Below are 14,291 nucleotides of genomic sequence, written 5' to 3' on the forward strand. Positions count from 1 at the left end.
CTCCCTAAGTCTTTTCGTCATTTAGCAGGTATCGAGGTCTTGAGTTTTCTTTACATCCCAACGCAATCTCTTTGGAGAAAATGATCCTATGTAACTACAAACCGTTCTCTTCTTCGTAGAAGCACATGTCACCGGTGTGAACAGAGAACGTCTTAACCGCCGTCTTCGAAGCAGTACCAGATGAAGCCTCATGGGCTAAGACTTGATCCATCTCGCTTTGCAGTTTGCAGGCTTCGGAGCCAAGATGCAGCACATCGCTTTCCGTGGGCACAGTCCCCCATGTCGACCGCCACTCGAGCTTTCCTCTTAGCGGAATCTCGAGGTATTGCATATTCATGTCAGAATTCAGCACTGGCTTGCATACACCTAGCCATGTGATATGCCCTGTCGGTGAATAGGGCTCTTCGTCATCAGGTTCCGTGTCCCCGGAGCTTCCAAGCCAAAACTTGTCAGAAATATTGATGGAGTCCTGCAAGTGATCAAGACGAATTTGCCCAACGGATCGTTGACGGCCATCTGTGTAGGTGAAGAGTAGACCAAAGATTTCGTTATCTACGCAGTCTCCCCACCCACGGCATGGGGTAATCGTCTGAAGGTTCTCGAGTTCGGCGGATGTTGAAAAGAATCGGTCAGGCCAGTCGTATGGACCGGGCCTGGCTGGTGGTCCAAATGAGAGTTTGATCTTGCGCTCATGCCATGTTGTTGTTTTCTCGAACCCGAGCCAAGACTCCGTATTTGTGTACTTGTAGTAAAATGTTCGGGCTGAAGTTGTTGATGGCAAATCGGCAAGCGCTTCGTAGTTGAGGGGCCTGTTGCTATGTGATGAGCGAGATCGGATGTCAGGGCCAAGCACAAGACTGCGACGGCTGCTTGTTGCAACCTTTGAGAATGTCAGTATACTTTTGCTGGGGATTCAAGAAAGGCCAAAGCGTACTATGAGAGACTCTGCTCGAGTCAAGGCATCATCATCATCGCATGGGAAGTCTCCTGAGCGAAGCCATAGCTTAGAAATTCGTTCGTCAGGGTCAACAGGGAAATAAAGACAAACTAATCCGGCATTGGCATAAGCATCAAGGAGGGCAGGAGATAACTTCCCCGACCTATAGGGAACTATGTAGTCAATACAGCTTCAGTGTAGGCCAATGACATAACCGGAGACTCCAGGCAGGTTCCAGTCGACCGCATGGACTGCTGCCCCATGACCTGTTTCGATATTATCTGGGGGAGCGTTCGGGTGGCCAAGGTCTCTGGGGAACATGGCCCAACGTGCTCGTTGTTCATAGTGATGCTCTCTTTCGTATTGGGTGACATCCAAATTGCGCAGCTTGAGGCCCTACATGGTCAACTTAGCTTGGGGAGTTCACATATATTACATCCACGAGATATGACTCACATCGAAGTCCATCCTGATATAGAATGGGATATTGTAAGTCTTCGAAGGAATGGAGATCCATCGAAGGCCAGGTTCCTCAGTACTCTGAATACCATCATCCGAAGAGGCAATGACGCTTCGTACTCCCAAACTATCTTCAGTGAAGTACATTTTTAACCCCATCCAAGAGTTGGGCTTGGGTTTGACCATAAAAGCCATTGTATCATTCTCGTTCATGCGAGCGGTGGACAGAGACTTGACGTAGTTGCGACCTTCGATTTCAACGTACTGAGCCCAAATAGTTTGGCCGTTGAAAATGGGCAGTGTTACATCTTTGTTCGGACCACTAGGATCCCGACGTTGCCATGCATCCAGGTGAAGGTTTGTCGCATATTCGCTTAAGCAGTAAGCAGCAATATTCTCGCATACTTCAATCGGAAGTCGATTCTTGATGGCATGTCGAATTGCCAGAGAAAGTGATGATCTGAGCCTTCGAGCACGTCGTGCAACAAAAGACGGCGGTGGCTGAGTGAATGAATCATAATGGAATCTGAACTTGACGAGGTTCCATGTGCACGATTCCAGAAAGCCCTTGGCAAATACGACATCGCCAGCAATTTGGAAACAACCTGTATGGAAAGTCTTTTGTCCATAGGGGCGCAGAATCTCATTTTCTGGGTAGTATTTGTCGTCCCAGGTAAGAGGCAGGGTAGAGTTACTTCGGTCGACTGATCCAGAATTAGTAACTGTCAACATAAAAACTTCGGGTACAAAGTTCTCCGTGCTGATTTGAGCTCTCAGTCACAAGTCTCAACTGCAAATAACACATATGGCTCACAACTGAGACTGTTCTTTGCAGACAGACTTGTGGACAAGAGCTCCAGAGCTTTGGGAACATACCCGTGATGATGGCTTGGCCTCCATGGAGGCGGAACTTGCAAAGACCACATATGTTGAACACGCGCGGTTCAGGGTCCGCAGAAGTGCCTCGCTCGGCAACATCTTGTGCTTGACTTGAATCGGGTGGGTCAACAGGCTGGTCGAGATCCATAATGTGAGCTATTCGCCTTCCAAAAGCCGAAGTTATTTGGGATTTTCAGTGCCTTTGATATGTCTCGTCGAGACGTGATAAGCTTTGGCTGTCGATTAATGGTGTCAGCTGTGGTCCGAACCATCCAGCTCCAGCATGGTCGATCAGCGCACTCTGACGAAGGGAAGCGAGATTTATGAAAGGAAGAGAATGGAACTCAGAAACAGGGTTGTTTTCAGTGAATCAGACGGGCTGATACTGCTGAGACTGCCTACCTAGGTATTGTTGACAGTGCCTGACAGCTGCCAAGAATAGAAGACACACGCGAGAGGTGACAATGGCCGATTGACAAATACCGAACAATGGAAAGACGGAATAGAAACTTGCGGAGAAATTGTTATCTGTGATACATCAAGGAGGAAGACACAGCCAACGCCTGCATATAAAGATAGAGTAGTTGAGACTTGCTGTTACCATCTCGGAGCAAGTTCTCCCGACGCGGTCTCATGGGCTAGCACCTCCTCCATCTCGTCCACTGTATCCTGTAGCTCGCTGCTCTCGACGTGATACACTGTGTGAGCGTAATAGTCCAGGTTCTTGTGACTTTGCCATTTTAAAGAACCTTCAAGCGATACTTCCAAATACTCCCGGTTCTCATTCGGCAGAGGCTTCTCCACCCCAACCCACTTGATCTTTTTTGTCCGGGGCCAGAAGCCTCCAGGGAGAGGCCCTTGTTCTGACTTATCAGCGCCAAGCCATATCTTTCCCGAAGTCACCGTGAGAGGTGCGTCCATGTGACCGAGACGGATTTGCCCAATGCATCGTTGATGGCCGTCGACGTATGTGAGGAGCAAGCCGACGATCTCCACACCCACAGCGCATCTCCAGCCTTGACATGCTGCAATTGTCCTGACATCTCGAAGCTCCGCAGTTGACGAGAAGAACTGTTTGCCTCTATAAGCAGTGGGCTTAGAAGGTTTCGGCAGAGAGAGGTTGATCCTGCGCTGGGTCAAGCTTTCCGCTGGGTCAACACACAACCAGAACCTTGGAGGCTTGGCCATGTACAACATTCGAGTTGGCTGGGTTAACGACAGCGCAGCAATTCCCTGGTAAGTGAACTTGCATACATCCTTCCTGGTAGAGCGAGACTCGATGCCAGACCCGAGGACAAAGCTACGGCCTTTGTTTGTACGTATCTATGATAGTACAACTATGTCAGTACTCCATATCCAGTAGTGGGGATAGCATCGCGACTTACAATTAGATTTTTGTACTTGGCAAACAAGCTATTCCCTTGGGGAACTCGCCCTTCCGAAACCAAAGCTCTGCGACTCGCTCATCTTCATCAATGGGTATATAGACCCAGGCACCATGATGCTTATTACCCGCATCCGCCAATTGTGAGGATGGCAACCTCGTACTGTTAGGGATGATAGCACAGACGGAATTCATGTCTATGAGAACGGTATAGCCTCTGCATCCTGGCAAGTTCCAGTCGACTAGGCGTATCGGTTCCTTTGACATTTCGCCGCTATAAACTGGCGGTTGAGCGAGTTGACAAACACGCAAGTGATTAGGCAAAGCAGCCCAGCGCCTCTGTCGATAGTTGGCGTCTGCTTTCTTTGTCTTGGTTATGGCCAAGTCGCGTAGTTTGAGACCCTAATAGCAAAAAACCAGTAAGTAAAGATCGTCTGCGTAGAGTAGTGAAGAACAACTTACATCAGACTCGGGTTTGAACCAGAATGGAAGAGCCACTCCACGGTTGATAACCCATGACAAGTTCTCACCTTGAGCCAACACGGTATTGTCATCCCTGGTCATGACAACTTCACGGATACCTAAGGGGTCTTCGGCGAAGTATATGTTTACGCGGGTGTCGTCTGTAGCCTCGAAGAGCTTCGTGTCACTCCCACTTTTGCGACCTGTAGAGAGAGACTTGATGTACTGGATGCCCTCAAACTCGATGTGTTGTGCCCATACCTCATGGGACTTTGTAACATGGACAGCGGCATCTCGAGAACCGAAATGGCCTCTCTTTGCCCAAGCATCTTTGAAGAGCCTCGCTGCGTAGAGCCTCGTTGTGTAGTCGCTCAAGCAGTAGCCCCCAATGTTCTCACAGACCTCAAGGGGAAGACGACCTCCGATGATAGTCATGAACTCTTGGGCAGACATGTTCTTCAACCGGCGTAGACGATTTGCTTCAAAAGATGCAAGAGGTTCATTGACGAAATCTCCAAAGTTTCAGTAACGGGTTACGTTGCAGATGGCGTCACCGATATTGTCGTCAAGCGAGAAATCTACAGCAAACTGGTTGACGCAAGACGAGTGGTAGCCATTCTCCAGAGATACATTTTCGCCATTTCCAGAATATTTTCCATCCCAGATTGGCCCCAAGTCAAGATTCTCAGGGTTGATTGCGGTCATTTAGTAGGCTGCCGGGACAAGGAAGACCGAATAGATCACATACAAACAACAATCGAGTCATATAGCCCAAACTTGAATTGACATAGGCAACATCTGGGCCGAAACTCTGGTTCATCGTCCTCATCAACCCAAACAGAGTCGCTGTCTTCCAGGTACCAGTCCGGATCAGAATCATTGAAGTCGAATAGATCCATTTCCCTGACTTTTCGTTAGCTCGGCTGGATAGGTAGTGGTGATACAGTCAGTTGTCTCTCAAGACAAGATACATAGCGGTATCAGAAGCTTCCACCGGTGGTAGCGAAGAAAAAAAGACAACTCGTGATGAGAAAGAGCCTCGATAGTGGTGAAATTAGGTACTATACTCAACACTGAAGAAATGCCCATGTACTTACTGTGACGGACTGCAAATATTACAGTCCCAAGGGAGCAAAAATCTTTCGAACCTTGATGCTGGAGGCCAAAGAAAATACACTAAAAAGTCTTTCTAGCTTTTGCAAACTTTTCCGAGTTTGTCTGTGACTTAAGGGTCAAGGCAGTTGAAGGCACACCTCTAAGCGTACTTGCTGAGTGACGGAAGTGAGGTGAGGCGAGGTTAAGATAGTCGGGAGGAGGAAAAAGAAAAGAAAAGAAAGTCCAGGTAAAACTTTGAGGTCGATTCTGCCCAGTGATTCATTGACAGCGGTTTCCCATTCGTTGTCGGTGCTGACACTGGCGCTGCCACTGCTCACCCTTCGCAGCGCCAACTACGTGCGCTCATTAAGGGACAGTTAATGAATAAACGCCGACAACCAGTACTAGCAAGCGAAGGTGATGGATGGTGCCTAGAGTGAGTGAGTAAGTTGAGGTCAAGGTATGCGTACAATGCCTCAACATGCATGAACCAACAAGAGCGAGTTGGGTACATGAGCAAAATGATCAGACCAACACAAACATCATTCACCCACCATTAACAGTTATAAAAACTTGAAAAGAACATTGCCTTTCACAAAAAAAGATAGCGACTTCATAAAACTAATCCATGCGATGCTCTCACCCGCAGCGAAAGCCATTATCCTACCATGAAGACCGCCAAACACCAAAAAACGAAAGCCCCGCAAACACTCGCAGTCGAAAAATAGGAACAGCCTGGTGCACGGGTCACACACAACCTTGAGATCGCGTGCTCGTAAGAGTCTCACGCTCTACCGATTGAGCTGATCGGGCGTGGTTCTTACCTTTGGGATGAGCTGGTGTGGAGACCAGTCTGCTTGAAGAGGGCGGCGGGGTCGTGATGTTTTTCTTGGTGTTGAGGGGCAGTCACTTTAGAGTTCGCGAAACGTTGGAGTCAACTCTATTGATCGCACCAGACCTTAATATGGGGTGTCAAAATAAACTTAGCAAAAGATATCCTAAGTTTAGTAAGATATCCTGAATTTATATAAATTTACCCAAGTCTTTTTGTCACTTAGGATCAAGGTTCTAAGTTTCTTCCCCCCCTAGGGTACCAAGGTAAAGAGTTCTAATCTTCGCGACCGGTACATCTTGTAATCTCGACAGCATCCTGCAATTGTCAGCTCAGGTAATCACCGTGGTGGGATGGGGGTACTCACAGGAACACCAGTTGGCTCAAAGCTGTGAACCAACTTACTCTCATACACCAAATTCGGATCCCCCTCCTCCTCATTAATCTTCTCCTCACCCTCCCTCTTCAAATACTGTTTCGCAGTTCTGTCCGCAAACTCCTCCTTCTCATTCCCCCCCTTCGCCGCCCTCTTCTCCGCAACGCTACTCCTCACATACGCCAAGTACGGTGGATTCCCCGGCTTGATGACGTTATCCGCCGCAAGGACACTCCCCGGTCCAACGAGACCCAATCGCTCACAGAGTTTGAGATCGCTCGTGTACGCGGGCTTGTAGTGGTCGAGAAACATGAGGTCGATCTTGGAGATTGTGCCGTTGGCGTGCAGGCGGGCTAGGCTTGCGTCGCTGGGACCGACGATCACGCGGGCGATGTCGCGCAGGCCCGAGAGGTCGAGAAGGGATGTTATGACGGCGGCGAATTCGGGGTTTCGCTCGAGGGAGAAGTAGTGCGTGCCTCCGGATTTGCGGACGGCGTTGGCGAAGAGGAGGGTTGAGTAGCCGACGTAGCCTCCCAGTTCAACCTACACCAGGACCAATCAGTAAGTTCTTCACAAGAGCAGAGGTCAATTGGCGTACCATGACTTTGGGCTTCACTTCAGCGATGAGATCTGTCACAATCTTGCCCTTGTCCTCGCCCACGTTCATGAGATACTTCTTCGTACGTCCAAACTCATCAATGGCCTGAAGAACACGTTCTGGTGAACCTCGCAGCTCATCAATGTCTGACCGACCATAGATGTAGTGCAAAAGCTCAATTTCACGTCCATCATCGAAGAATGTTTCTTCTTGCTCAACGTAAGCTTTCTTTTCGTCAAAGGAGGGCATTTTGTCGGTATTTTGCAACAATACAGCAGGTCAATATACAGTTGAACAGAGTAAATAGTGAGCGGGAGCTATGAGCTATATGTAACTACACGGAAAAAGATAAACAAAAGGATCGCGTCACGTAGTGTACCCGTCATTCATTCCCCTCCCCTCACCAGATGCAGCTGCAGCTCGACTGTAAGATGCATATGAGATACTCACCGGTGCATCCACTCGGGGCCCCGATTGAGGGTCCTGGCGGGGAGAAGACCGTACGGACACCGTCTTCGGGTGGGGGCTCCGGACATTCCCATGACGCGCACATGCAATTCTCGTCATCCTCTATACAATTCAATCTGTTACCGTTGATTAAATTAATTAACGCAAGATAGAGTTTCCTAGTCAATCTGATTGTTTATTTTTATCGCCTCGAGAAGTGCTGCGACAGTTTGGCATCAGCACTCAAAGTGAGTCTGGACCTCTTCTCATTGCTCCGATCTCGTGTCTCGACCGCTACCTCGCACGACATGCTTGTCTCACAAGGCACATTTACTCGTCCAACAGATCAACTCCGTAATAAACTTGTATTACCTGTATTCCCGCTCCTTCTCGCAATTAATATCAACCCTGCCTACCCCAGCCTAAGCACGATCTCGAAATCAGAAAACAAATTCTCCTTTCCCTTGCGAAAACAACCCTTATACAACCATTTCCTATAACCTGTCCCAAACCGAAACCTGTCCCCAACCAGTACAAACGAGAGACATGAAAGATAACTGATCCTAACCTTGATCCACCCTGAACCCCTTGAGATGCCATTTTTGTCTTCTTCTTTTTTTTATGTCTTTTGATGGTGTTTTTCGCCGTATATAAAACACATTCCTTTTCGCTCGCCGATTCGTGAGCATAAACACCTTGTAGGTTCCCTTCCAATCCATTACCATGGTATGCGCGCCGACAACTCAAATGCCTCCATCGTGAAAGGTACTCCGAACGCGCCCCGCAGTTGATGCCAACACATGCCGTAGTCGATATCGCAGGCTGATCGGTCGTCGTAAACAGAGTGAACGCCGTAAGAACCGCCCTGTTGGGTATATAGTTGCCGCTCCCACGGTAAGCCAGACCGACAATTTCGTCAAGGCCAAAGACTCCGAAACATCTCAATTCCGAGACTGAGACTGCACCTGCCCGTTTCTTCATACCCGACACCGATTTTCCTGTCCTCAAAGTATAAACGAGACGATATAGCGACGCCCCAGTAATGTTCGAATGCAACTCCCAGTTCACCAATTCGTAACCTCCTGCCGGAAAAAAACATAAAAACAATGTCAACTCCCTAGTCGATGCCGTCCCTTCAACACCTGTGACCTTGATTGTATCACTCGGCTCTCGCCAGATCCGAGTGCCCTGTAGTGTTCGCGCTGTCTTCAACTCGAGACATGAGTTGCCAAAGACCGTACTCGCCAAAGATACCGACCGCAATGCCCGTTTACCTCTGCGCCGTCCCAAATGCAACTTTAAATCCTGCGCCTTGTTGCGACTCCTAATCCTTGGTGAGCGGACCTTTCTAACCCCAGACACTAGCAGGAGCACCAAGACCGGACGACTGACCCCAAACACCATTGCCACGTCCCCAGCCACCAGGAGAGGCAAGAGGAGTGGTGGATCGCTTCGATGAAGCTGAAGTTGTGGGTGTACCAGAAGGACGAGTTCCGATGGGAGCCACAGAGGCGCCAGCCTGGTTGGGCTTGGAACCAGGATTCAGATCCCGAGAGGGAGAGCCGCCGGTTGGGCTGGATGTACTTGTACGGCTTTGGTTACCCACAGCGTTGTCAAAGACTTTGTTTGTGGGTCCAGCAGTCTGTGGGCTGACTGTGCTGTGAGGTCGCGAGTTGGGCTCAGTGGGAGGACCATGGGCATCACCAGAGACGGGAGTGCCAGTCTCCCCAGTAGGGGGAGCACGGCCTACGCTATCATAGGCAAGAGGAGAGTGTCCACGGATGCTGGAGGGTCCGCTAGGGACAGGGGCGCCTGTGCGGACATTACCAGTCTCATCCACGTATCCTGCCTTTTCTGCAAAAGGACCCTCGCCATAGAGGGCACTTCGTTGACGGGCAATCAACTCTCGCGTCTCCTCCTCTGACATGTGCTTGTTGGGCGGCAGAGGCACCTCGGAAAGGACGGCTACGTAGAAAAGCTGTTAGCCCATGCTCAACAAACTCGACGATATTACATAGATGCTGCTCAAAATTGGGAGGGAAGAAACACGAGCGGCGTCTGGGCCAACGACATTTTCGGTCGCCCATGACCACATTATTTTTCTCTATATGCCATCTTGTTTCTTTGTCATAGTTGAATGTGCTACACAGTAGAGGGAGGCCTACTTCGCTGATATTGCTGCTCTGTGTGCAGGTTTCGAAGCTCTCGCTCCCGCTGAGCTGCCATCCGTCTCTTAGCCTGCATGACCTGCTCTGCCTCGTTGGAGCCTCGTGAAGGTTGATGACGCTGGTTTGCGTAGAAGTTTTGCAGATTGGGTCCCTGACCACGGGCGTCATCAAAGTTGTTTACCGAGTGTGGGCGGGGGCCGGGGGTGTGATGGGAACCACGGGAGTCTGCATGATCTTGTCAGTATGCTTATTGGGACACTCAACCAGACCAGTTCATCCGTTCGTGTCGGAACCTTTGGCAGGTTTAGTAGCACAGGATAGAAAACTCACGGCGACCACCCATTCCATAGCCCTTGCCAGACTTTTGCAAGTTCTCGTATGCTCGATCGACCTCTAGAATTGGGTCAGTTTTGTTCATTGGAAAAGTCGAGTCTTGTTCGGGTTTCGAAAATGCCAGCCAAGTCGTGCCATCAGCACTGACTTCAAGGACAATTGAACTCGACAAAATCTCTGGGCGTGCATCATCACATACCATCGAATTGATACGAGAAGGCGTAGTCATCCTGGGGCTGGGGGCCGCTGGCGCCTGCACAAATCAATGCGTTAATTACAATTCTATATCGGTCGATCGTGAATCTGGCGTACCTGCGCGGACCGGAGTAGTCGAACCCTGGTGCTCCCAGTTATTCTGCTGGGTGCTGGGAGTAGGAGACGACCACTGGGCCTGAGGGTTGTCGTAGTAGGACATGTTGCAATGTTCTTGGGGTTGAGTGAGAAAAACCGGGACGTATACGATTCGACTCAGGCTCTTTCAAATCTCGGATGAGGGTCTATTGGTAGAATGTGTGGTCAGTTTGGTGTTGTTGCGGAATGTTGACGACAGAATGCGACGGCGATGTGCAGCGCAATGCGAGAGCGGTGCCAGAAACAAGGGCAATACGAAAGGTGATGAGGAAATTTGCCGCTGTGGCCGACGTCAAGATGCGCACCATCGGCCAGCTAAGACATGGATCCATCAAAAAGCACCACCTAACGCTCCGGGGCCCCTCGTCGCAACACGTTGACAAATCGACCGTAATCCTGTGCGTCGAGGTCCCGACTCACCCAAGAGAGATAAGAATATGATTAAGCTTCGTCGGTGACCTTTTGCCGCTTCGTTGGGAAAGTGAGCGCAAGGCAAGGTTTACGTTTACTCGCCACGGGCCGTATTCTCGGGAATAAACCACGCGAGGGTCTCGGAGGGACGGAGAAAAAGTGCGAAGGATTAAAAAAATCGCAAGAAGTCGGTGACGAGACGGGGGACGAGTTTAACACGACGGACCGGAAGAACGCTTGTCGAGACCAAAGCCGCTGCAAGGCAAACGGAAAAATCGAGGCGGAGGAAGAAATAGGAAGAGGTACCGTAAAGGTAAGAGGGAGAAGGGAAAGGGAAAAGGTGGTGGTGGTTTAAGATGATGAACGACTCGTCGATTTGGACAGGGCGTGACGGGATAGGTTGGGTTCGAATTGAATGGGGGGAGAAAAAAACCAGGGCCGAGCGAGCGGGAAAGGAGAAGGAGCAAGCCTAGCCTGGCTTCTCTCGCCCATCAATCAATCAAATCAGGAAGTAGCGTCGTGCCGTGGGGAGTGGACAGTGGAAACTCACTGGACAGGAAGGAACAGGGCATTTCGTAGTGGGCACAGGCCGGAGAGTGACTTTTGGGGGCTCGTAGTTGGCAGGTGCCAGTGCAGTTGAGGCCTGAGGTGCGGGTAAATTGAGTACATGAAGCAAAGTATCGGCTGTTTTACGGCATGCAAATCATGACGGTTTATTGTATGACAGCCTGGCCAGGCTAATGGCGGAGTACATGAACTGCTTGTACCTCGTTTGGCAGAACCAAAGGTACAGGCAATCACAGTGTAGTACCTTACTTGCCAGTACCTACCTACCTAAGAATACTCGATCCATGAGATTTTTTACGATGTCGGGGTATAAACGAGACATGCATTCTGTGGCCGGATCTATTATTCCGATCAAAAGCAAAGCTGGCATCTCTTCTCTCACTTTTATTCTGGTGTTTCCCCTACCATTGCACTTCTTTGCCTGCTAACAAAGAAACAACAGTAGCAGTACTGGTCTTCAACATCCCCTGGCATAGAGGCTAGAGCTTGTCGCCCGTTGTCGGTTGAACGCCCAGGCGCCGGGCCCAATCCTCTTTTGATTCGATAACGGGGCTAATAACGGAGTGTGAAATGACGACGTGCGGGGGGTGCCATTTCTCGTTTCTTGGCCCTTTTGCCAGCAACGCAACTCCACGCTCCACGATGCCAGCAGATGATGTCCACGACGGGTGGGTTGCCAGTGCAGCTGAAGACAGAGAAGCACTGTGCTAATTCACTGATCCCGAAACATGAGGTTATCATCAACTTCAAACAGAGTACACCTCATTCAACGTCTCCCTCCCTCATTGATGGGCTTCTACCGGAATCTGCAACAACTCAATCCAATTGCACTATGGCCCTAGCGGGAAATCACTGGACCCCGAGATAACGAGACTGATCCAGCACCCTTCCCCGGGCAGGTTTATTCCGGCCTCTCACTAAACCTCGGCCGAAGCTCATCGCGCCATCCGCGGGCTTCCAGCGCTCCAGTGCTTCGTGATCTTCTGGGATGCACAGGGTCTTCGCCTGCTCCATGCGTGTATCAAAAGCACACAGACATGTCAAACCTCTCTCGTGAAGCACGGTTCAGGTACAACAGCACAAACTTGCATGGGAGATGAACCAAGACGGGTCGCTTAGGGATGCACCTCATCCTGTAAACTTGGCGCTCCAGGTATAACAGTGGGTTAACACTGGCAAAGGACGCAGATAAGTTTCGGATCGGCAATAACCAGTACAGATATATCCAAACATGAATCGCATTAACGCAATATCAACAATGGATGTTGCACCGCAACAGCTTGCCAAAGCCCACTTACAGTATCCTCTGCAATCAAAGCGCGTGTTTCCACATCTTGGCACGTTCTCCTTCCCCTTTCTTCAAAGTTAGCATCAATCGGAGGTATTGTCTTTTACATCTACAAACGAGCAAGCCATCATCTTGATATTGTGGATACGCAAATTGCCTTTATTTGAGCGTACCCCTTTTCCCGGGATTGTGGTCTTGACTGACCAGTGTTGGGGGTTTTAGCGGGGTGCTCTTAGACGCCGATTCATTCCATGGGTTCGAGCTGTGGATTACCGCCAGCCAAAGTCACCTGAATCACGCCTCCAACTCTTGAGACTTGACATCTGCGATTCGTAGCAGCAGTGTTTGAAGAACAGATTGTTTGGGTTACAAACTTACGGTTTATGGGTTGCAGTCGTACCTGCGAGGGTACCCGATATGACATGGTTGTCGGCAACTTGACGTCGGCTGAACATTAAATAGCATGCATGGAGCTTGAGTAACCAACGGACGCGGACAGTTGCAGAAAGATATCACGCATATCTTTGGGATGGGCCGCAATACCTGTGACAAGAAACATGGCGCTGCAGCATGTTTCAATTGCGTATGGATATCTTGCTGTAGCTTCAGCTTACACCCGAAACATAAACGAGACTGGCCAGAACATTCGGAAAGTCTGAAAAAGTGAGCACTGTGTCACAAGTTGGAATGGAGGATTGCTTTGCAAATTAATTGCGGCGTTCGGGCCGTTGTCGATTCTCGCGATTGGAAAGCTGTCAGCCAAAGACGGACCTCCACTCAGAATGCCCTCCACCACCCGGTCACGGCGCATGTCAACATGGTTCGATTCTGATGATACCCTGCCGGTCGTTGGGCGTTGAACCTCTGACGCTCTTATTCCGCCTGGAAAATGGACCATGGAATTGTCCCTCTGTTTTCTTTCGTGTGCCATCATCATCGTGATACCACGAGATCGGCGCCCGTAGACATCCGGCACACCAGGCGGCACTTGGGTCCCGGTATTGGGCCCGAAATGTTCGGGATGGTCCCCAAGATTCCATTGACGATGTTTTGGCTCTGTTATCTGAGACCTGGAGTGAGACATCCCCTGAGATGAGATCTCGAGCCGGCTATCTTAATTCTGACTTGTGATCCTTCTCCCTGCTGTCGGCTCTGATGCCCGTGCTTTAGCGAAGATGACCAGAAGATACTTCGTTAGGCATGTCATCTTTACGATACGTCTGTTCTTCGTTCAGCTGCTGACGATATTCCAGTTAGCATTCTGGGCGACAAGGATCTAAATGGACAGCCCCAGACGGGTGGACAGACTTGGCCAAAAGGGTCCACCACCAAGGGAAGTCCACCTGTCATCGCGGGCAGGTCGTCACAGTCTTCCAGAACATGCTTCAGATTGACTGGTCTGTCACTTGATAAGCCTTCCGGTTATGCAGCAACAGGCAACGGCTGTTACATGGTGACGCACAACGCATGTAAGGTCGGTCCAACGCGAAAGTCTGCCTCGTGACGACACCGGGCGTCGTTATGTAACCCACGAGGTCGCTCTGTTCGGCGACACCAATTCCATTTCCATCTCTACGCCACACGAGTCGCTTTTAGCCAGCCAATATGCAAGAACTATATGGGTCTGTCTGCCCGACTTTGGCAATTGACTATCGAACCTTTGTCATCTTCGGGTAAACGTCCCAAAAGGTGAGCTTCCCCAGA

General features: G+C 50.0%; 4 protein-coding genes; all 4 read right to left on the reverse strand.

Moving 5' to 3' along the window:
* Positions 1-94: 94 nt before the first annotated feature.
* FFUJ_00339 (uncharacterized protein) lies at positions 95-2,423 on the reverse strand (the record flags this gene model as incomplete). XM_023573403.1 has 5 exons in its annotated part: positions 95-880; positions 935-1,110; positions 1,153-1,333; positions 1,394-2,100; positions 2,273-2,423. The coding sequence occupies 5 exons, from the start codon at positions 2,421-2,423 to the stop codon at positions 95-97; spliced, it is 2,001 nt and encodes a 666-aa protein (XP_023425132.1).
* A 449-nt stretch (positions 2,424-2,872) lies between these two features.
* Positions 2,873-4,574, reverse strand: FFUJ_00338 (uncharacterized protein; the record flags this gene model as incomplete). XM_023573404.1 has 4 exons in its annotated part: positions 2,873-3,598; positions 3,661-3,737; positions 3,788-4,061; positions 4,122-4,574. The coding sequence occupies 4 exons, from the start codon at positions 4,572-4,574 to the stop codon at positions 2,873-2,875; spliced, it is 1,530 nt and encodes a 509-aa protein (XP_023425133.1).
* Positions 4,575-6,324: 1,750 nt separating this feature from the next.
* FFUJ_00337 (probable catechol O-methyltransferase) lies at positions 6,325-7,271 on the reverse strand (the record flags this gene model as incomplete). XM_023573405.1 has 3 exons in its annotated part: positions 6,325-6,366; positions 6,416-6,967; positions 7,023-7,271. 3 exons carry the CDS (start codon positions 7,269-7,271, stop codon positions 6,325-6,327), a joined length of 843 nt encoding a protein of 280 aa, XP_023425134.1.
* Positions 7,272-8,817: 1,546 nt separating this feature from the next.
* Positions 8,818-10,385, reverse strand: FFUJ_00336 (uncharacterized protein; the record flags this gene model as incomplete). XM_023573407.1 has 5 exons in its annotated part: positions 8,818-9,434; positions 9,635-9,862; positions 9,968-10,030; positions 10,170-10,223; positions 10,283-10,385. The coding sequence occupies 5 exons, from the start codon at positions 10,383-10,385 to the stop codon at positions 8,818-8,820; spliced, it is 1,065 nt and encodes a 354-aa protein (XP_023425135.1).
* Positions 10,386-14,291: the final 3,906 nt, after the last annotated feature.

The sequence above is a fragment of the Fusarium fujikuroi genome, chromosome FFUJ_chr01 (genome assembly GCF_900079805.1).
Source record: "Fusarium fujikuroi IMI 58289 draft genome, chromosome FFUJ_chr01".
NCBI classification, from domain to species: domain Eukaryota; kingdom Fungi; phylum Ascomycota; class Sordariomycetes; order Hypocreales; family Nectriaceae; genus Fusarium; species Fusarium fujikuroi.